This window comes from Rattus norvegicus, chromosome 11 (assembly GCF_021556685.1).
Source record: "Rattus norvegicus strain SHRSP/BbbUtx chromosome 11, alternate assembly SHRSP_T2T, whole genome shotgun sequence".
Taxonomy (NCBI): domain Eukaryota; kingdom Metazoa; phylum Chordata; class Mammalia; order Rodentia; family Muridae; genus Rattus; species Rattus norvegicus.
In genome coordinates, this window is record NC_141544.1 from 87169631 (window position 1) to 87194066 (window position 24436).

Consider the following 24436-nt stretch of genomic DNA (forward strand, 5'->3'; position numbering starts at 1 on the left):
CTCTTTCTAGTTCTGAAGAGAAAGCAGCAGGGACTTGGGAGATTCAGGGACTTAGAAGGCATAACAGAAAGTGCTGTGACACTAGAGAAGGAGTAATGGGAAGACTAATGTGGTTATGAAATGAGGAAAGAAACTTAGAGGCAAGCATGAGGTTCAGTTTCAATACTACAGAGAAACTTATGAAAAACCCAGGTAGTAAAGCCTTCTGGGATATGTAGTTTTGTTATTCAAAATGTAGGTAAGATAAGAAGGATGAACTCTGGCTGGTGGTAGAATTAACAGCACCATCTCTCAAAAGTAGGCTGAAGAGTGTTCTCAAAGGGGAACAGAATCTTCATTGCCTGAGGAAGTGCTGGTTTTGAAGGCCAGAGAAGAAGGAACTGAGAAATGGTCACCAGTAACATAGGAGAGAACCAGGGAGTTTTCCCTACTTAAGCATCTACTCAGCAGTGGAGACAACCAGGGAAGGGAGAAGCTGCTGTTTTTAACAGCGGTAAGGGTTTAGAAAATCCTGCTTCAGGAAGTTGCGAAGGAAACAGGAAGGTAAAGTTAACATACACTGAAGGGGTTAGGAGTACAATGTAGGGAGAAAATCTGGCCTTAATGTCACAAGCTCCTTAAAAACACAGAGGAAGGGAGAAGCGGTCTCCATCTGTTATGTGAGTCCAGCATTAACCTGTTAACCAAAGTGGATAGTGAATTAATATAGAAATCCCCAATAAAATGCAAACAAATTGGACTCAGCAATCACATATAAAGACTATCAAATACCATGGCCAAGGTGTGCTAAATATATACAATTCAAAGTAATACTATTTTCAATAAAGAGGTACTTTAATCTTACGATCCTTAATATATGAAAGGAAAGAATTTGCAAAAGTCTGATATCCTTCCAAAATGAAAACACAAAGGTAGGAATTGAACTCCCTCAATAAAAAGATGGTATCTGCAAAGAAATAGAAAGAAAACAATCAACTAAAACAAAACATGCAAGCAGAACAAAAACATAAACCAACAAGAATAGCAGCAGCAGCAGGAGCAGCAGCAGCAGCAACAGCAACCTGAGAAAGCAGACTGCCTAAGGCCCTTGCCGAACACTTCCATTCAACATTGTAGTGGAGGTGCTACCTAAGTGATCTTGACACTTCGGAGCCTCCTATATTGGAAAGGAGGTCCCTTATCGTAGACATTCATTCCCCATCTCTGTGCTTGACCTAACGCCTCTGTGACTAACAGGTAGCTTGTTTAGAAATTCACTAAGAGGCTACTAGTGCCCACCACAGCTGGTTGGTGTGAAACTTGGTGTGTGGAAAAGGCTGGGTTGGAACTAATTTACAGAGACTGTCCCCCTGTGCCCTTCGAATCCTGGGAGTAAAGGCATGTGCCATCAGACCAATCGTGTTTACACTGTCGATGTTCCACTTTAAGTACTTTTCAAATCGTATCTCATCTTACAATTAAGGTTGTGATAATTATCACAGATACTTTTTTGCCTGGGTGCTTTTGCATCGAAACTGTGAGGACTTGCCACGTGCTGCCATCAGGGATGTGACTCTCTAACTTTATAACACGCTGAGCACTTTTACTCCTGCTCTCCTTCGTAAGGAATTCCCTTCACGGTTCCTTTTACCGAGCAACTCAGGGTCATGCACCTAGTTAGCTTTTATGTATCTGGGAAAGTGGTTTTCCTCTCTACTTATAGAATGTAGCTTGAGATTTACTTTCCTTTACTTTGTCAATGTTGACAGGAGAAAATATGTGTGAGTTTACATTAGGCTCAGGAAAAGAAACATTTGCATGACAAAAATCTGAAAATCTGAAGAGAATGCATCTGTTTAGAAGTGAATCGTCACAGTCAAATTAGTTTGCCACTTTCAAGACCATGTTCACAGGCTTTGGTGTATTTCGGTGGTAGAGTGGCTAGTTACTTAGTCCTAGATTCTTATCTTCAACAATTCATACACACATACATGTACACACACACATCCGCACATACACACGCATACACACACATACATGCACACTCACAAACATGCACGCACACCTGCACACATGGACACATTCGCACATTCACACATGTGTGCACATACATGCATGCACACATGTATGCAAAGGCACCCACACATGCACACACACACACATATACATAGACATAAATACTTATTTACACGGGCACCAACAATGAAGGAAAATAACAAAAATTATCTTCAGATTTAGGAATCCTCATGAATTTTACATTAAAGTTTAGAATACATTTTTATACTTAAATATAAATGTAATAAAAATAAAAGTATATCTCACACACCTTTATATTTAATATTTACCCATGTCTGGCAAATATGGAGCATGCCTGTAATCCCATCACTTACAGACAGAGACAAGTGAATCTATGAGTTCAAGACCAGCCTAGCCTACACAACAAGTTAGAGGCTAACCAGAGCAACATTACTACAGACATGTATATTTTAAAGTTTTCATTTAAATTTAAGAGTCATAAGGTGAATACATTTTAAAGCTATTTACAGCTAACTTTATGATTTCTTGTGACAATCACTCAGAACTCTAAACTTTCAATTATTAGTTTAATTTCGATGAGTTTATTTTGTATCTTATTGTTTCCTTTCTTTTAGCATTTATCTTGGAATTACACATTCTAAAGCCATATTTGTGTTTCCTCTCAACACCAAATGGCACTGATGACTATTTTTCATATTTATAATATTTTAAAAATAGACTTCTAAAATAGTTCTAATAACCCGTAAGTAAATGATGACGAACGTGAAGTGTATTTGAATGATGATTTTGAAACACAGTAGTGTTGTAAGATAGCAGGATCAAACTTTAAAGGTCTTGATCATTCTTAAACTTTGAGATTTAATAATAAACAAAGAATTATAGTCACTCTTTTGACTCCTTTATCTTTGTAACCAGAAACAAGGCTGGGGGTTATTATCTCATTTTATTTCTTTTCGATTTCCTGGAAATGCAGCTCTTTCTTTACACATCAAGCATGTTCTCATTCATTTTCTCTTCAGTTGATGGAAATCCTTTTATAGCAGGATAGAAATGGCTAGGATGTCTCTGGGAACCTTTTCAGTTTAGAGGTAGAGGCAGGCATATAAACATACATTAGTAATGAAAGAGGAAGGGACTATGACATTTGATATATATAGTCCAAAGGGTCATGACATTTGATATATACAGTCCAAAGGGTCAAGAAATGTCACAACTTGGAGTAAGATGAATAACACTAAAGTCTTGGCGTGGGTGGCATTGAGCAGAGGATTCTGACACGATCAGGGAAGTTGGACAGAGAACAGAGCACGCCAGCCAGCTGGCAACATGTCAGCAACACTTTGAGGACATACATGTTCAAGAGTTCCAACTAGAAAATGAACCTGTGAAAGAACACAGAGGAACACACACAGATATCCAAATGGGGAGTTCAGACTTATTCATGAAAATATCAAAGGAACTGCATAGGGAAAAAAATCATGTTTACCCCATTTGAATCTTGATGTGCCCTCTGTCCCTTAGGAGAAGTAAATGCCCAGACCAGAGGTCATTACAGCATCACTGGGGCCATTAAATCAGAATTCAGGATATAATGAAATACTCTGACTTAAAATGAAACCATATCAATTAAGGCGAGTATTAAAGAGAGTAATTGATGGGACATCTGCCAGCAATGAGTTAATTAAATTGAGCCTTGATTTAAGAAAGTGCTGCTTGAAGCAGAAAGAGCCCATCTCTTTACTGAGGCAGAGCATTTAAAACCTGAGCCTTTTCCAACTTTCAATCTTCGGGTGGGTTAAGAATGCGGTGGTGTTGTGCTACTAGTAAGAATATAATCACTTTTCTTAAAACATGACAAATTGGTCCCACTTTTACCATCTTTCTATGTTCTCAACCTTAGCATTGTAAGGATCTCAGGACAAGTAATCCTATATAATGAGGAAAATAAACAAAAGTTTATGGTTGGCCAACGTACACTTTCTATTTCCCGACTAACTGCCCTGGGCTTGTACATGTGTTTGATTGCATGAGCCTGCATGAGAATGTCTGCATTTAGTGAAATGGGCAGGTACGAGATGTTTCGATCTGGTTCTTCCTGCCATTGAATGTGTAGCCAATCCATCACTTCTCCGGACAGTGAATCATGTTGACAGGATGCATTACATTTTATAAATGTCTTCCCTTATCTAGAAGACTCGCCTTTTATAAAGGCAGGCTTTGCTGCACTCCACAGCCATTGAACTATCTGCCTTGACTTGAAAATTTGGTTTCTCTGTTAGAACTGGAAGAGATTTTTAACATGAAGTTCTTCTCAACTTCTCTCTGCTTTGGACTCCTGGCTTTGTTGTCTGTGACGACCCTTTTACATTCTGTACGTGGACGGCCGCATCTGAGCTCAGGTATGTGTGCCTGATTTGAAAGCCTTACAGGTGGGTGAATAATCCTTTGTCTGTTTATTTCATTTATTTTTCTGCCATTAGTGAAATAACTCCATAAGGCAGTAATGGAAGTAATCACCGAATTCTCCTTAAGTAGCTGATGTTGTGAAGTGAGCTTACTCTTTGAAGTTTTTCTGGTAAATTGTGCCAAATTGGTCCAATATAATACTATAGGAACTTCAGTTATATTTTTTCTAGTCATGAGTATTTATTTTATATTTGTCCTATATGGTTAGGGATTTGAATGGGGAACAAGCAGTAGTCAGCCATGTTCCAAGAGTACCTTGGAGAGAGGAAAAGACTTCTGTCATGTGAGATTATAAGTTTGCTGCCCATGAAAGGAACATTTCAGAGAAAGTAGAAAATAGCAATGTGTTTGCAGAACTGTGGGCAGCTAACTCAGTGGGTTGGCAATGGGTGCCAACCCTGAAATTAGATATTTATATTTCACGTATGCATGAAGCCAGAGCTACAATGACCAGTGATACATGCGATTGTTAGGAAGTGCGCCACAGATCACAACAGTTTCTCCCATACGTTTATGATCTGCCAGAATGACGAGAAATCGCCTTATTTTGCAGAGAGAACAATAGATCCTTCTCTGCCATAGAGCCGTACAAAGGCAGTGCCTCTGTGTCACTTTTTGTCTGTGTCACTGCATTCAGAGTAGGCACACTAAGGAAATGATTTTTAACGGTGGTGTCATTACAAATATACCAGTTTTAGAATGAGCAAAAGTGGCTTTCTGTGCTTACTATATTATAACAAATTCTACTTTGAAATGTCACTGCACTGTATACAAGCATCCTTTTCTCAACTTACGTGGGGTGCTTGTTTATTAGGCAACCGAGTTAACTTGTGATACTTTTGTAGTTGTCCTTGTTTTAAAAGGAGTGACTGAAAATACTGCTCTTAAGACAGTATTTCTTTCTGCTTGAAACTGTGGGGTTTTCTTTTCTTTTATCTAACCTACCTCCTGGTCAGGAAGGAACTAGACATTTTATCATACACAGCTGAAAGTTGGAGGGGGTTTAATGTGTGACCTGAAGGTAAGAAAAAAAGATCAGGTTTCTCACATCTGGATCTAATTCACCTTTACTCGACCTTGTTACCCCTAATGTGGATTTAAAAGCAAACAAAATCAAAGGTGTGTTCTGGCTATAGAAAGGAAATTATAAAACCTACTAATGAAGATTTTCCTATTGACAGGTGAGTGCCATCAGAAAAGGCAGTTCAAAGGTGGGACTTACACATTCTGTCTTCTATTCACGGCACTCAAATTTGTTCTCTCCTTCTGAGGCACTGCCTTTGTGTGGCTCTATGGCAGAGAGGGTCCTATTGCTCTGTCTGCGAAGTAAGGAGATTTCTGATGGTTCTGGCAGAGCAAAAACATATGAGCAAAACTGTTGTGATCTGTGGTACACTTGGTAACAGTCATATGTAATACTGGTCATTGTCACTCTGGCTTCATGCATATGTGAAATATAAACATACACGCATGGCTCTAAAGCATTGATAAGATTTATAAATCACACGTATAACCTCAGGATTCCACAGGGTGACTTGACCTGCATGTATGTTTAGCTGCATAGTGGAAAGGCAAGGCGCTGTGACTCTCTTTGATCTCAGGATCATTGCACATTCAAGAAGTTGCTTAATTTTTAAGTAGAGTTTATTTTCTGTTGTAAATATTTCAAGGGTTAGGTGAGCTTTTCCCCATGTACATTAAATATCCAGAACAATAATGCTAGCTTTTATTCATGGGGCAAATATTAAACCACACCTCAGGGAAAAGTGTAGAAGTGGGAAACAGGTTCCCAGAACAGCAATGATGGACAAAATAACCAGGATAGCTACGGAGGGATTATTTTGTTACATTACTATCTGGGACCTTTGTAGGCTTCCTTTTGGAAGAATTTCTTGTTTCTGTTTATTAGAAGTTTCACATGTTCCTGTGAGCAAGACAAAAGCTGTTTTTAGTGTTGACCCCATGAGTAGCCATGAATGGGTGCTTTCTGTGCCTTTGTTTACCATTCATTCTCTCCAGCCCATGCAGTTTATCCTTCTTTCCTCATCTACATTCAGATGCTTAGTATGCCTCATCCACTGAGCAAGAGACAGAAAGTGTATTTTTTAAGAGAGAGAGAGAGAGAGAGAGAGAGAGAGAGAAAGAGAGAATGTGTGTGTGTGTGTGTGTGTGTGTGTGTGTGTGTGTGTGTGTGTGTATGTGTGTGTGATTCAGAGGTCAGCATCAAATCCCCCAGAGTTGGAATTACAGATGCTCATAAGAAGATTCATGTGTGTTCTAGAACTGAACATGGGTCTTTTCCAAGAGCAGCAAGTACTCAGCCATTGAACTGTCACTCCAGCCCCCAAGAGCTTTAAGCTGCATGTGCAGGACCATGGCCATGGTCAAGGCCAGGATTCAGATTGCCCCCAAAATACTTTATTCAAAGTGACAACAGGTTCATGAAGGTTTTTTCTTTTTAAATTTACTTCTTACAGTATTTTTAAAAAAGTACATCACATAAAATCAATTTCTCTCTCTCTCTCTCTCTCTCTCTCTCTCTGTGTGTGTGTGTGTGTGTGTGTATGTGTGTGTGTGTGTGTGTGTGTGTGTGTGTGTGTGTGTGTCTGGAACTATAACGCTAAACTACACTTTCAGTGATTGAGGTCAGCCCAGTTAGCAATCTACTGCAGAGAACCCTCACCAATCTACTTCCTGCCCACACAGTAACAATGACATTTGGGAGATGGGGATGGGGGGAGATAGACTGGAGAGGATATAAGAAACTTTTTATATTTTTAGACCCTCATTTAAGTTCATTGTATGATACTAATTACCACTCTGATGGCATCATTGTTGTTAACCAAAAAGGGTTTAAATAGTCATAGTTCACAGATTGAATGAAGTCTGCTCTCCCAATTTATAGTTTAGAGTCTAACATTTATAATGCTGAGGGATGTAGAGAGCTAAGTCCTAAATGCCTGTGGGGTAAATCCAGGACAGTGAGAAGAAGTAGACACACAAGTAGGCAGCTTTCTAACTCTTCCTTGAGGTCTTTAAAGTGAAGCCTGTAGAACAGATTGTCTCATATTTAAATACAACGTATCAACTGTAATCACAAAATGAAAGGCTATGTTTCTCTTTTAAGTCTTACTTTAGTTTTTACTTCTTGTGTCCAAAGCAATTGCAGATACTGAACAATTAAACCTACACAAAAGAAAGTAAAAGGCCCCTGTAATCCCTCCACCTCTCAGGTGTATCTCTCAGAATGCTCGTACACATCCACTTGGCTTTAGAATGGCTTCTCTTTTGGATCATATCCTTCCCTTTCCCTCCGACATTGGTGAATGTATACACTATGTTCATCGCAGCCTTATTTATAATAGCCAGAAGCTGGAAAGAACCCAGATGCCCTTCAACAGAGGAATGGATACAGAAAATGTGGTACATCTACACAATGGAATATTACTCAGCTATCAAAAACAACGAGTTTATGAAATTCGTAGGCAAATGGTTGGAACTGGAAAATATCATCCTGAGTGAGCTAACCCAATCACAGAAAGACATACATGGTATGCACTCATTGATAAGTGGCTATTAGCCCAAATGCTTGAATTACCCTAGATCCCTAGAACAAAGGAAACTCAAGACAGATGATCCAAATGTGAATGCTTCACTCCTTCTTTAAATGAGGAAAAAGAATACCCTTGGCAGGGAAGGGAGAGGCAAAGATTAAAACAGAGACTGAAGGAACACCCATTCAGAGCCTGCCCCACATGTGGCCCATACATATACAGCCACCCAATTAGACAAGATGGATGAAGCAAAGAAGTGCAGACTGACAGGAGCCGGATGTAGATCGCTCCTGAGAGACACAGCCAGAATACAGCAAATACAGAGGCGAATGCCAGCAGCAAACCACTGAACTGAGAATAGGACCCCCGTTGAAGGAATCAGAGAAAGAACTGGAAGAGCTTGAAGGGGCTCGAGACCCCATATGTACAACAATGCCAAGCAACCAGAGCTTCCAGGGACTAAGCCACTACCTAAAGACTATACATGGACTGACCCTGGACTCTGACCTCATAGGTAGCAATGAATATCCTAGTAAGAGCACCAGTGGAAGGGGAAGCCCTGGGTCCTGCTAAGACTGAACCCCCAGTGAACTAGACTGTGGGGGGGAGGGCGGCAATGGGGGGAGGGTTGGGAGGGGAACACCCATAAGGAAGGGGAGGGGGGAGGGGGATGTTTGCCCGGAAACCGGGAAAGGGAATAACACTCGAAATGTATTTAAGAAATACTCAAGTTAATAAAAAAAAAAAAAAAGAGTTGACTGCCAATCCCAATGACCGAGAAGCATTCAATGACTCACTAAACATGTCCATGTCGCATTTGTTTATTACAGGACATGAGTTATTTCCAGCTGAAGAACACACGACTCAGGAGAAACTACCGCTGGGTCTGCTGATCCGAAACCCTGGTTTCCAGAGGCCTGCCCACGCTGGTGAGTCATGAGCAAGGCATTCCATGGCTGTTAAAAACAGCAGGACCACGGTCTCTCAGCAGACTCCGATTCTCTGCCCCTCTGACACACTTCCCTGTGTCTTAGACTCGGACTTGTGTTGTAGGAATATCCATGGTGATTGGGCTTCACAACTCTACATTGGTTGTTTTCTGTGGTGGACTCTGCCTATTACAACTAGAAGTTTCCTTGTTGAGGAGTGAGGACTGACTTATCTATGGTATAAAGACAAATACTTCCAATGTGGTTAGTGATTATGCTGGGTTGATAAGTGAGAATTTGTAAGTTTTCCTCCTAGATCCATGACTTCACTAGAACATATATGATATGCAAAAGTCTTCAATTAAAGATCAATGTTATACATTCATGATACAAGTCATGGAGCTATTTACAATATTAAAAGCGCATTTTATTTCCTATGAGAGTTCTAACAGGTTGGTAAATGTTGAGGAAAAGAACATTTATCCTACTTCATATTACTCTTCCCCATGTGCGAATAGTACTTCTCCAGGTACTATTTTCTACATCAAACATTTTGAGAGTGTTCTGTCCATAGGTTTCCACTAAGAATTTCACCAATTAACTGAAGTTCTGTGCCGTGTTCCTTTGAGTTCTGAAATGGAGACAGAGATTACAAGTTGATCATCTAGGCTGCATCAACAGGGACACGATAGTCCTTTGAGCAACAAGATATGATCCCATAAACTGTCAAGATCCTGTCATAAATATAGAGAGGACAACCCATGAGAAAGCATGATGGTTGACAAAGTGGTGCCTTCTCAGACATCATCTGACACATTGTTTTAAAAAGTGTTTATATTGGTTGGATAAAATATTGGTTTAAAAATATATACAGAGTGGGGATATATCTTAGATCTTGTGCTTAGCATACCCAAGTACATGGCTTGAGCTTTTGTCAGAGCTTTAAAACAAACAACGAACAGACACAAAACCCTCAGAAAGTATTAATTCATTTAAAAAGCTGATTATACAAACATTACATAATTAAAAGACTATTATTTGAGAAATAAGTAAAATTATAAATTGGAGAAAAATCCATACCCAAGAAGAAAAAACTTGGAGATTGACCATTAATTTTTTTTTAAATTTTTCTTTCTTGCTTTAGATTTTATGAAGAATTTTTGTTTTGTCCTTTATTTTACATTGTTTCATGATAATGTCCCTACGTCAATAAAATATTATGATTTATTTTTAAACATACATGATGATAGAGCTATAGTGTACTTTAAAAAGAACTTTCTGCTTGTTGATGGACATAGGTACTTTCTCATGATATAGGTTATCAGTATTTTGAGCAGTAGAAATACATTCAGTGTTCAGCATTAGTAAATGGAGGGCAGCCTCAAATCATATGAGAAAGATATGAGAGAATAAATGCATATTCTGAAGTCAATTAAACACTGCCCTTGGTGTGTTTTTCACTTACCAATATCTCTTACAGGTGTAGATTTGCCCAGCAAAGTGGAAGAACTTAGACAGGTAAGAGTGCAAAATAGTTCAATACTCTAGTGAACTATTATTGGATAAATCTTTAACACATTATTTTCAATGAGTATTAATATTACAGTGTAAAACTTCAGATTCTGCTGGAGAAAGAATAAAATGCTTCTCCAATAACAGAAAACAAACTAACTGGCACACACACACACACACACACACACACACACACACACACACACACACACAGAGGTCAAGGTGATACATGATTGGACAGTAGAGAGTGGGATAGGGACAGAGTTTGTGTAAGGCAGGAGAGAGGGGATCAAGAGGGAGTCTACTGAGGAAGATGGTTCAGATTTAGGTGAACTGGATCGATTTTATCTCGTCTAGGTGGGAGGTTTATATCTTTATCAATTGGCAGTGAATTTATTGTGTGGATGAATTGTGGATTGAGAATTTAACATGTAAAGCTAATGGCTAAATTACAAGTTTCTGGAACTTTGATATTTACCAGGCTAAAGAGGACAGCGTGTGTGAAAGAAATGGCTGAGAGGCAGTTGGAGCATGAGGATGTGGTTCTGTTGCCTGTGCAGAGTGAAAACATACAGGATCCCCAGAACGAGATGTGTGTGTGTGTGTGTGTGTGTGTGTGTGTGTGTGTGTGTGTGTCTGTGTCTGTGTGTGTGTGTCTGTGTGTGTCTGTCTGTGTGTCTGGTGTGGTAACTACCGCCTAGGGGACCACACGGAGAGGGCAGCTAAAAGGGAGACAGCCGGGAGTGGGCAGCTTGCAGACTGAGTGGATGAGTAGCAGCCAGAACAAGCAGATCCGCCTCTCGGGAACTGATAGCACAGAATCCTTTCTCATTTTTACCACAACACACACACACACACACACACACACACACACACACACACACACACACACTCCATAGCAAATGTGATACTAGTGACATCATCTGACAGTTAAGTGGTTTCAGAAAAGGAAACTCATAAGAATGCAGCCAGTTGGCTTCAAGCAGCTGGCTTGTAGAGAGTGAAGATCCGCCATTTTGACAGGGAGCCCCCATCTTCTCCATCAGCCAGCCTCGTGTTCTCTACTCCTAAACATCCTAATATCTCATAAAAGCACTTTAACGTCTGGGTTATACGATGTCTAAACTCTTTCAAATACAACACGGTGCTGTTCCACCATTATTAACCAAGCAGGTTGGCCACTTGGCAACAGAATTAGGCCCATCATTCTCTTTTGAGGAGCAGGAACATGGGGTTATGCAATAGGCAGGCCAACCCTACCTTGATAGAGGTGGCTTGTCGGGGTTAGATATTTGGGGAGCTTGTGAAATCTTAAGGTCGTGTGGAATAATGAGCAAAATATATAGAACCTGAGATACTTTTTGTCTTCTAGAAAATAAAAGGACTCCTGGAAGTCCAAGTAATCGCATAGTTCTCTGGCGTTTATTTGAAGAGACTGATCGTATGGGGGGGGGGGAGGCATAATGTTAAGCCGAGTAGCCTAGGCTATACCCAAGAGGACTCGGTTTGTAAATGATGTGTGTCTGAATTACACACATTACACACATATCTATTGCTATGAAGAGATACCATGACTAAAGCAACTTATAGAAGGAAGCATTTAGTATGGGGTTTAGTTGAGAGGGTGATTGGTTAATTGGGGGCTTGGTTAGGAGGGTCCATGAACATTACGTCAGGGAGTATGTTAGCAGGCAGGCAGGCAGGCGGGCGGGCAGGGAGGGAGGCAGGCAGGCAGGGAGGGAGGCAGGCAGGCAGGGAGGGGGAGGCAGGCAGGCAGGGAGGGAGGCAGGGAGGGAGGCAGGCAGGCAGGCAGGCGGGCGGGCAGGGAGGGAGGGAGGCAGGCAGGCAGGCAGGGAGGGAAGCAGGGAGGGAGGCAGGCAGGCAGGCAGGCAGGGAGGGAGGCAGGGAGGGAGGCAGGCAGGCAGGCAGGCAGGCAGGCAGGCAGGCAGGGAGGGAGGCAGGCAGGGAGGGAGGCAGGCAGGCAGGCAGGCAGGGAGGGAGGCAGGCAGGCAGGCAGGCAGGCAGGCAGGCAGGCAGGCAGGCAGGCAGGCAGGCGTGGCACTGGGATGGTAGCTGAGAGCTCAGGTCTAATTCATAAACAGGAGGCAGACAGAGAGTAAGACTAGGCCGGGCATGGGCTTTGAGATCTCAAAGTCTACCCCCAAGGGGCACCCCTTCTCCAACGCCACACCTATTAATATTTATATAATTATTGGTGCTTTTTGTGTTTATTTTTTCTTTTAACTCTTCTAGACTTTCCTTCCTTCCTTCCTTCCTTCCTTCCTTCCTTCCCTCCTTTCTTTGTTCACTGTCTTTCTGTTCTTTAATTCCTTATAGCTAAAGAAGCTGAGAGAATGGTTTATGGCGGCAAAGAGTGCTGAGCCGTCCAATGCTTTAGACAAGCTATCCTCTTCCCACCCTAATAAACGAGGTAAGTTTTAATTTTAGTTGTAAAACTTATTTTTAAAGGACTCTTTTGGTAAATTTCTCTATGAATAAAGGGATGATATTGTATTTTTTTAGTCCTTAGGTTAAGGTAAAATAAAAAATTACGGTTTTTAATTTTTGAGAAGTGTTGCTGTACCAATGTACTTGAGCCACTAATGATGTCAACAGTGGTTAACTACCTCACACTTTCCAGTTTGAAAGGAAAGGCGTCCTCAGTGATTAAAACTTCCATCTACCCATCTACTCTCCACATTTTGACTTAAAGATTGAAACCAGAAGGACGGAAGTAGAAATAACCAAGTTTTAAAACAAGTTAATATTTTACTTTACACAAATATACTCAGGAAAATTAATCTTTGAATGGCTAGATTTCCATAGTTTTATAATACTTTCTTGTTTTCTGTCTTGTTTCTTTCTTTTTTTACTAGATATATTTCTTTACTTACATTTCAGATGTTATTCCCTTTCCTGGTTTCCTGTCTATAATCTCCCCTCTCTCACCTCCCCACAAATGGGTATTATCCCAACCGCCTCTTTTACTGTCCACCCCCCTCCCACCATATTCCCCTGCTCTTGGGGTCCAACCTTGGCAGGACCAAAGGTTTCCCCTTCCACTGGTGCCCCAACAAGTCTATTCTCTGCTGCATATGCAGTTGGAGCCCTGGGTCAGTCCATGTATAGTCTTTAGGTAGTGGCTTAGTCCCTGGAAGCTATGGTTGGTTGGCATTGTTGTTCATATGGGGTTGCAAGCCCCTTCAGCTCTTTCAATCCTTCCTCTAATTCCTCCCCCAAGGGATCCTGTTCTAAGTTTCTGACTTGTTTCTTATTTTTGAGAAAAGTAATATTCTATGTATTTCTTTAGTTCACTAATGATGTGAATCTATTAAATTATATTTGACTTTTATCACCACCCTCATTTGTCTTTAATGTCAATACAAGCATATTGTTACAATACTTCTAAAGAGAAAGCAGTTAAGAGAGTATTAACAACTTAACCCATACTAGCCACCATTTTATATCCTGACATTTTATTATTTGACAGTCAAACATTAAAGCTCTAGATGGCTTGATTTCAAATATTAACTTCGATAATTCCTCTCTGTGACCACAGACAAAAAATTTCTTATGAATTGGATTTTTGTCCATATGTATAATTATATTTAATATATTAAAGATAATTTTTGTTTTTTAAAAACTAAATTAATCTAATTCACAATGCTACACAACATATGATAACTATTGTATGAACTTTACATTTCAGTAATTGTCCCATAATTATTATTTTATTCTTTAGTATTGCTATGCCTATTTTACATAGGAAAAAACTATATCTTATAGAAACGAGATTACATGTCCCAAATAACACAACTAGTAATGAAGGTAAAATGAAAAGTAGTATGGGGTAGAGAAAGGATAGAAAGGAAGGAAACCTTAGCTTTTTAAAAGATTGTTACAATACTCCTTTCTAGTTCACATCACAGAAAATAACGAACGACTCTGAGAAAATCAGTGATTACTTATGATGCGAATGCAACAGAACCATTCTTGGTGTCACGTGTTATATGTCCCCCAAAATAGGAACAGAAGGGAAGCAGAGAACAGACTGAGGCTCCTCCGTGGTGATTCCTACCACACGTTTGGGAGAAGCAAATTACAAAGGGATTAAACGATGCATACGTATTGAGCAGTATATCAAGAAAGCTTTTGGTGGAATTACATCCGAGGTGTAAATAAAAATGCTGGGTATTCAAATGACCCTACAGAAGCCTATCTGAGAAAGTAGGAAATGAGGCTACTTTACATTTAACAAGCCAATGAAAGTTAAGGAAGAGAAAGCATGGAAGAGGAAAATATTGAAAACGTAGGAGTGGAAATTGGCTGGACTCTTCCTAAAGGCAATTTAGACTGTGCTATGTATATGGTGGTAATCTAAGTCTCAGATACTTGGTGTCACTATGTTCAATGCATATAGTTTCGTATTTTCATATGTTGCCACTATATCAACTATAAATATTTTACCTGCTTCCAGGGTGGTCATGGCAGAGTAGGAACTCGGAAGAGTGTTTGGGTTATGAACCACCTCAGTTCCAAGGTTACACCTACCACTTCTACTGGCAGGGTTAGTTATAGGCTCTCACCAACACACTGACACATCAAGATGGTAAATACCAGGAAGTCCCCGGGTTACCTGGTTAGCACACCAGCAGATCCTTGTCTTTCTTTAAAATAGAGATAGCATTCATCCCATTCCTGAAAGGATCACAGGGCCCTAACTCCAGTAATCCAAAGTATACACAACTGGATTTCCTAGGAATGTCTGATCAGGAGCAATGTAGTAACTCTTTGTATTATTTTAAATCTTGAAATAAAAAAGCCAAGTTACTCACCTGATACTAACCTTCATAATTGCTAGAGGAACAGGGAAATGATAAGTGCCACCACCTGTCCCCTTAATGAAGACAAACAGGAGATAGTGACATCTGGAATGATATTCCTAGTAGTCCTGGAAAATGTCTGGCCACCTAATAAAAGCACTTGTTACTCCGAGGGTAGAGAGTGGATTCTTTTTGGACTTGGCTGTTTCCTAGATTTCTCTGTTACAGCATTGTTACTCCTGTCCCATCTTTTTGCTTTTCATATTCCTTACTTAGGAAAATAGTTTCTTGTGAATTTCGAATCTTTCCCAGGTGTTGTCAAACTCTTAAAGCTTCAGGTAAAAGGCTTATTTTGTCTTAAGCTACAAAGAATAGTTTTCATCTCAAGGGTCAAGCTTTCTTTTTTTGATGGAAGAGAAAATGAAAAGAAAGAAAGGAAGGGAGGAAGAAAGAAAAATCAAGGAACCTTATCAATTATTTTTATGTTCAAATAATTCCTTAAAATATTTTAATGATTTCTTATTATCATCTACAACTAATATTAACTTCCTTGAAAACAGCTGAAATATTTCTTAAAGTCCATATTCTGGGTTTGATTTCTTCCATGGGCTCTTTATTACATCTGTTACTTAATACAATCTTAGAACCTATTTATTTCACTTAAAACGATGCTCTCCAGTTTCATCCATTTATGTGGAAATGATGGAATTTTCACATTTATGGCTAAATACAATTGTGTATTCACTTTCTTCCTCTCCTTCCATTGCCTTGTGTGTGTGTGTGTGTGTGTGTGTGTGTGTGTGTTAGAGAGAGAGAGAGAGAGAGAGAGAGAGAGAGATTGAGCAAGTACTTAATTTGATTTATGAAGTGAAAACCTCAGCTGACTCCATAATTGGTATCTCGTGAGCATTGCAGTGATACACAAAGGTTTATAAGCCTCTCTAGAGTATGCTGAGTTTGATGTTTTGAATGTGTACTTAGAAACGATATAGCTGTATCATAGGATATATCTATCTGCATTTTTAAATTACCCTGTGTACATGCTTGAGTCTCTCTGTGAATGTTCAGGGAACTGCAGGTACCCACAGTTCAAAAGGGGGTACCAAATCCATAAGATCTCAATTTATAAGGGATTGTAAGCTTTACAGGCTCAGGTATTTTTTAAGAACACCGCTCTTAATTGCTAAACCTTCTGCAGCCCTTAACTTTAATTTTTGAGGAAGCACCGTAATGGTTTTCTTAGGAAGCAGACTGACTTATACTCTCAGCCATGAATAAGAATTCCTCCCCCTTTTTTGCATCCAAAATGATTGTTTGTTATTTTTGTTTCTTTGATGATACCTCTTCTGACTAGGATGGGATTCGGTAAGGGACCCACATGATTTCTCTGTAGTGATTTCCAACTTTCTTGAAAAATCGAAACTTGCTCTAACACAAAACGCTCATTTAAAAGGCTCAGACAAAGCATCCCAGTTTGTCATGTTTAGCCTCCAGAGCGTTAGCTTCATCAATGTGTTATGCGTGACCCAGTGACCTCATAATAGGATAGGAAAAGGCAAAGGAGGGCGGCAGGTGTTCTCATTTAGAACCTATTATCGAGTGGCCCTGATTCTGACGGAATGAGGTTGTGTGCAGTTGAGAACATCAAGGAACATGAGTGACAGACGGAGAGTCTCTGCCACCGATATTTTGGCCTTATTATTATTATATGGCTAGCAAATGCGTGCTGATAGCGATTTCAGTGAATAAATAAATTTCAGAAAAGCAGCTCAAATGGAACTTATAAATTTGAAATTTACCAACAAATTCACATGCGGCATTTTGATGAGACCATCCATAGAGTGATTCTGTATATATATATCAGGAAACTATTCAAGGGTTGAGTTATAGACCAGTTAAAGAGCAATGCTGTGAGTATGGAGAAGGGTTAGTAACGAGGGTTGAGAAGAAGCAGATACCAAGGAAGGAAACATCATGAAACGAGTTCAAGGAAGCCAAGGACAAAGACATTTCAAGCAACTTCACAGCATCTGAGCTATGAAAGCATCAGTAAGGAGAGAGCCAAGGCCTGCTGAGTAAACCCAGTCACAAAACATTATTCATAAGTGGGTCAGCATTTTATGAAAAGGGTTATGATTAAACAATTGGAACCACAGATAGCAGGCATGTCTTATGTGTATTCGTTTGTATGTGTATCTGTGTATGAGTGTATGTAGATAAAAGGCCAGAGGACAATTTCAGTTGTCATTTCCTCAGACACTGTCAACCCTATTTTTGATACAATGTCTCTCACTGGGGTGCAAGTTTGCCCATTAGGCAAGTCAGCCATATGTTGAGTTCTGCCTGTAAGACAGTTCTTTCATTGAACACTTTTCTGATGAAGCACATGTCATTAACTAGAATGGTTTAATCATCAAGGAAAGGTTTTTTTGTTTTTTTTTTGTTTTTTTGTTTTTGTTTTTTTTTAAGATATGAAAGCATGCTCCTATGTGGTAGCAGCTAAAAGGTTCTTTAACAATGGCTACATGAGGTAGTCAGCAAGGTTGGCTCATGAAACAATGCATATTCCTCATGACGTCAGGATTATTGACACCTAAAAAGTAATCATCATAAACAAGCACATACGAAGGCGAAATGCACCTCCATCCAGCTGACAGCAGTAAGTCTCTTTACTGACATAATCTTCCTTATAAATGTAACACAGTGTGTAGATAGCTGCTCTAAACCGAAGTGCGCGGTATTGAACACGAGTGTGAGTTAGGCAGACATCCAGGGCAGCAGCAGTCGAGCTGGCTTCCTGAAACTAAAAGATGATTTGTATGCTTGGGAGGAACCAACTCTATTTTGCAGTCCCACACATGGTTAGTCCCTTTCAACCAGGCCCAAAATATATCTTCAAGCTATATTCTACTGCACACTTAACTGCTCATGCGATGGAAATCTTGCCTCCGTGTCAGCTTTTATTTTTGTGCCAGACAGCGATATCCAAAGATATCTGAAGGAACAAACTGCATGATGATGAGACGGAGTTTCCATAACAAACTATTAAAGGAACACTGGACTTAAGGGACATGTTCTCAGCTCAGATCTGAAAATAGACCGCAGCCTTCACAGGAGTTGAACACGATACTTCAGAAGGAGGGTTACAGCTCCCCTTACTGAAGGTTTACCGTGACTCACCGAGGCATCTGAAGACTGTAATGCTGCCACATTTGCCTTGTATTTTTCTGAAGGAGCGTAATGTGATCAGAATATTAAGGTTCAATACAATGAAGACTGATTTACCTAATATCATTGGGTAGTTTGCAAGGTGATCGTTAAGCTTCCCTTTTATTCCCAGCATAAATAGAAGATCATTAGCTCCTCTCTTTTATATACATAACCGCCTCTTTAGCATTTCAGTTCCACAAAATGTAAAATGCAAGTGTGAGTCTCCTCGGTCAGCCCCTGTGGTCCTCAGACTGTATTAAATACATTATAATGCACAGGAGTGGTGTCCAATGAACTTGTATAATGGGGCTGCTCTCTAATTCACACTGCCCATAGTCTCTGTCCTCGGGTGCTTTGGGAATCTTACATGTGGCTAGATAGCATGATGAAGAATTTGAATTATTTACTTATCTAATTTTAAGTACACATGAAGCTAGCAGCTCAATACAGGACATAGTTTTTTTTTTATTTTAAAGAAATGGTTTCTATTTCTTATTCAAGAACATAGAATGTTTTATTGAAATGCAAGATTTAACATAATTCTAACAATTTGCCTTGTTTTCTTCTTTAGCTTGCTTTTGGAAATACTGTGTCTGAGACTTTTCTGAATATACCGAAGAAAGGGACACCAAAGAATTACATGTGTATACACGTATATTATGCACAATATATGTATACATATATACATATTGAAGTTTACGTTTGCTTCAAGTGTTAAGAAACTGGCCTTTGTTCTGCACATCACTTTCTCATGCTGTGAGCCTGCGCCCGCCTGCTTATGGCTTGCTGTATGCTTGTATGGTGAACAGTGACACTGGCTGAACTCTGGAATGGAACTGAGAACTGCGTATCAAAATGGCTTTGGTGCCGAAACTGGGTGGTTTGATCTGTTGTATGCTCGCCTGAAGTCTGCCATCCTCTCTCAATGTTTCGTTGTTGACTGTCAATAAAAATATTTTGAAAAATAATCTTAGAGAGTTAAAATAAATCACATGGTCTCAACTCACGAGGAAAATGTGCGTTATGCTTCTTTCTCATGTTTACGATTGCACTTTTTTGTATTAATTAGGACAGTTGCCGTGGACAACACTAAGAATGGGTACATGACTGAGGAACAGAGAGGCATAGCTTGTCTAGATATGGAAGAAAGCGATACTAGATTTCCAAGACATAGTATGTGAAGAGAATATTAATAAAATGACTTGTTATGGGGGTTCATATTTCTCACATTTGCCTCCTTCAGAAATCTTTGACACACGCCTCAAACAGACGAGACTCGGAGTGCTCAGAAACAAAACTCCTCAGAGAAGCATTGACTTTCCCTTGTACGTTTTAGTTTCCCGTTGCTGTATTGTTTGTCTTGTTTTGTTTTCTTATAGCTGCATAAGCCTCAGAGTTTAAACTTAATTTTGCCCGACGTCGATTCTGGCACAGAAGCATTCTCAAAGAAACTTTAAATGCTGATGATGGCACTGTTATGTAGTCCACATTACATTCTTTTTCTATATAATATTAAGAAGTGTACTTTTTATCTCTCTGCTTGTGTGGTGTTTAATCGTAAAGGACAGGATGGTAGCATACAAAGCCCTCTGATAAGAATGAAAGCACAGGAGTAGTAAAGACCACTTGTAGCCTAGAAACCCGAGCAGATCATGACAAAGAACATTACCATGAGTACAGGTAGGATAGAGGAACTCAGCTTAATGTATGCCAATCTGTCTGCGGTCCTTCCAAACTGTGACATTTTGGGGGGCTGAATTCTGTGAGGGTCATGCACGGTGCTCGAAGAAAAGGAGTAATCCCTCAAGGTTCTGGAGGAAAGGGGACATTCAAAAATTTCAAAATATTTCAAAACAGCATATTCAAAAGCCAAGGTAGGAAGAACCTGGCATTCTTGCAAAAAAAAAAAAAAAAAAAAAAAAAAAAGGAATCAGTATGCTTGGGCTCAATGAGCAAAACTGAAAAAGTGCACTAATTAGGCAGATGGGTTATAGACCACTAGGCAAAGATAACGTGCTGGACTTAATTCTAAGCAAACAAACATCTCTGATGGATGCTAAGCAGAGCAAGGTCTGCACAAGCTACAGATCGTTGAGACAGTGTTTTCCACTCTGGAAACACAAAGGATGTGGCTTTCCTTCATCCATCACCAAAGACAAGCTATGGTGCCCAAACTAGGTCCGTTTCATCACAATGCACTGATTCTCCCCACATTTGCCCTGGAATGAGCTTGGCTCCATTCCAGAGACCAATGTTCAATGTTTATTAACCAAGTGTTTAGGTAGAAGATTCACCCATAAATGGTGCTGTTTTCTTAAAACTCTCAAAAACCTGGAAATGTAGATAACAGATTGGATTAAAAGTAGATTCCGTGTTGAAAAGAGGCGAGAGTGAGAAGAAAACCAACTTAGCAGCTTAAGCGCCATGCATATGGTGTCTGTGTGCCCTTCCTTGGCAGCCGAAAAATGCACAGGAATAAGCCTGAGGGACAAGAACTGAGGATGCTCCTGTGTACAAGACTGAACGTGAGCGCCAACCCCACGCTTAAAAGACTAAAATCCCTACTTACCTTTTCTCAGATTTACTTTCTTTGGAAGAATTGAATGATATTTTCATACATCGAGACATAGGCATTACATAGAATGCCATTGGTACTTTTCAGAAGATTCCATTCAGTTTTTAAAAATTTAAGAAATTTAATTTCCAAGTAATACGAGGACAGAAAGTACAATTTGGTAAATTTTGTGTAGTATAAACTTTAAGGTATTGTAGCCTAGATTACACCCTCATATGCAATGGTTATGTAGTTAACAGTAGAACTCTGAAATTCATATTTACATATTCATTTGTTCTAGGATCTCTAGAAACAAAGAGAAAAAGGGTAATACATATTTTTAAGATCATAACCATTAAAATTGATGGTTTCCCAGGGACATAGAGTTTAATTTACTGATACATTGGATTAAAAATAAAGAGATAGGACATCTTATTATTAACATAACTGATGTCTTAATTTATGTATAAGAAGACCCCCATTTCAACTAGAATATTGCTATTTATTTTTCTATTCTTTCCAATGTGGTGGTAAAAACTAACATATATGAATTGAAGTACCTTTAAGTTGGACAGGTGTTTTTCTCTTTTTCTTCATTAGAGACATGAGACAAATGCACGCACTACACAGAATGGAGCTCAGATCAAAATGTAGTGTGATCTCTTTAAACTGTTATATGATTGCATAACTGTCTTCTTTTTCCTCCCTCCCTCCCTCCCTCCCTCCCTCCCTTCCTTCCTTCCTTCCTTCCTTCCTTCCTTCCTTCCTTCCTTCCTTTCCTTTCTTTTGTTCCATGTTTCTTTTCTCCTTTTGAAACAGAAGACTCAAGTTGCCAGGCCTGACCTCAAATCTTCTACTTAGCTGAGGGAGGCCTTGAATTCCTGATCCTCCTGCTCTTACCTCCAAGGGCTGGGATGACAGGCACGAGCCACCATACCAATTATGCAGAAAATGTATCTCTTTCATTTTAGACAGGCATTGTACTGTTGATCTGGATTCCTTGCTCTCATAGCTTAATTTTAATTAAACTAATGCAGAAAAATCTGTGTGTCAAGCTAAATTTCAAACTTTTAATATGAGAGATTGTAGGCTAATATTGATTTTCATACCTTTTTAAAAACACAAAGCACTATTTGGTTGGGATTTTAGCTTAAAATCACTGAATGCTGAAAAAAAGAAAAAAGAAAAAAGCTGCTAGTGAGGAAACATTTGCACAATTCACACTTAGGCTAGTAAAAATAAACAAGAGAGGCAGTAACTTCTTTTCAAATGAGTCTTTCAAATTCAGAGCTTGTCAGAATATTACACACGGGGCAATTATGCTAGCTTTCCCTATATTAACGTTTAGTTATTAGTTACTAAAAAACACAAATGCTCAGGTTTCTCAAAATTTATTTGTCTTTACTGTAGCCTTCTGTCACAGTTGAAGCAAACACTCATTTACTGTCTCTTTTCTAAGCTTGGAGTTGAAGTTTTCAACAATTTGACAAACTTCAGAAAAACTAAAAAAAAAATCCAATATAAATCACTATGTGTTCATTTCTTATTTCTTTACATCATCAGACCTTTTTTTTTTTTTTTTTTTTTTTATTCTTTTTTTTCGGAGCTGGGGACCGAACCCAGGGCCTTGCGCTTCCTAGGTAAGCGCTCTACCACTGAGCTAAATCCCCAGCCCACATCATCAGACCTTTAAACACTAGGTTACTAGAAAGTACATTGGATAACTGAAATGTGAAAATATTAATGGCAAGAAAATACATTATATTTGACTGCTGTTTTAAAAAGTAGGATCAAGGGCCATGTTATAATGTGTGAATCATTGAAAAATACTTTCAAAGGTATCCATGCACAACTCAATTGAATAGCAACACCAGGACATGACGGGCTGAGGAGTATCAGGCTTTGGAAAGGTTTGTAGAAGGCAGTTCCTTGACAAAAGGGGTAGGAAAGAACTTCACTGAAGTGTCTTCTATCCTTTGGTGGCATTTCACGAAAGTAAGTCATATCTGTAAAAGTGAAATTGCAAGGTGTTAGAAGTGTTCTTGCACTTGGTAGATCATAGGAAAACCCACAACATTAACAGAGATGCAGTCTTTTCACCACATGGTACTTCATGGCAGCTTTTAGTTACACAGCATATTTTATACCGTAATATAAATAGTAATTTCAAATACTAGTGAGTTTAAAGAGCATTTGTGATGCATAAAGCTAAGAGCCTAGGCTCAAGTTTTAGTGAAAATTCTATTTGTTAGTTTTTCAGATATCAACTTTATCTAATTTCTTTTAGTTTTATATCTTAGTTAAAAGGATGTTGTCAAGAAAAAACAAAAGGAAGACAAGGCAAGATTGACCAATGCTTGCTTAATTTTTGGATACACATTGATAACCGGACTCTGCTCCTTAAAACAAGAATTTGTGAGATTTATGTTGCATTTTAGAGTTCTATCAATTTATCTGGATGGTGGTATCAACAACATCCTATGATAAAATTATCAATTTAAAACAATGATATGTGAGTCACACAATTGAGGAAAGTCATAATTCAGGTCCTAGCAAGTGACGGCTGCATCAAGGCTGTTTCTAATGTCATCAATCCTGAATTCAATCCCGAAGTTTCTAATTCCACCTACAAAAGCTTTGAATGTGAGTTGCTTAAGCCAATGCTTCTACGATCTTAAAACTTTAGCATGATATAGTGCTTGTAGGGATAAAAACATATAAATATCAGATTATATTCCTTTCCAAAATACAACAGAGAAGCAATTGGTATTTCCCCAGGAAAATTTGTTAGTTCCTAGCAGCAGTATGTTGCCTTGGCCTTAAACCAAGATATTTTTCTTTGACTAGAGAGCAGTTTCGCTTTTAGTGTGGAAACTCAAAGTGAAACCCAGAAGGTCAAAACACATAGCCAAGTCTCTTGCAAGGGAAAGCACCTCAGCCCTACCGGAAGTGTAGCAGACGGTTCGAGCATACTTTCTCTGTTGCTTGCCGCCATTACAGGTTAGGGCTGGAGGTATAGCTAAGCGGCATTACACTTGCCCGGTATGAGAAAGACATTTGGCTTGATCCCATTTACCAACTGAATGTTAAAAAACATGACCAGTGAGGCTTACAACCAACGTCAATAGCTAGGAACCAAGAAAACTTGATGAACCGCACAGAAAACATTAACCCAGAGTACAGAACACCTGATGTCTCCATCGTGCTATGAACAAGATCTATAAAATGTCATTTACACCAATATCCAGCAACAGCTGTAATTTTTAAACTGTTTGGGTTAAACAAGACTTCACATCCTTAAACCTGTAATTAATTGTCTGTGTGGACGTCATTTAACAATGCTTGCTTGTCAATACCATGCTGTGCAAGTTA

At 39.3% G+C, this 24436-nt stretch overlaps 2 protein-coding genes across 12 annotated transcripts in view; one reads left to right on the forward strand and one right to left on the reverse strand.

The window, feature by feature from the left end:
* Positions 1 to 19521, forward strand: part of Uts2b (urotensin 2B) — a 36390-nt gene extending 16869 nt beyond the window's left edge. For 3 of the 8 annotated variants that reach the window (XM_087576723.1, XM_087576724.1, XM_087576722.1), the window contains 5 exons: positions 4296 to 4415; positions 8867 to 8965; positions 10446 to 10483; positions 12815 to 12908; positions 19082 to 19517. In XM_087576723.1, the coding sequence (XP_087432849.1) occupies positions 4316 to 4415; positions 8867 to 8965; positions 10446 to 10483; positions 12815 to 12908; positions 19082 to 19107 (357 nt within the window). In that variant the 5' untranslated portion in view covers positions 4296 to 4315 and the 3' untranslated portion in view covers positions 19108 to 19517. 8 annotated transcript variants of the gene reach the window in all.
* A 2629-nt stretch (positions 19522 to 22150) lies between these two features.
* Positions 22151 to 24436, reverse strand: part of Ostn (osteocrin) — a 36472-nt gene continuing 34186 nt past the window's right edge. For 2 of the 4 annotated variants that reach the window (XM_087576621.1, XM_087576622.1), the window contains exon 5: positions 22440 to 23070. The gene's annotated coding sequence lies outside the window, so the exon portion shown is untranslated. 4 annotated transcript variants of the gene reach the window in all.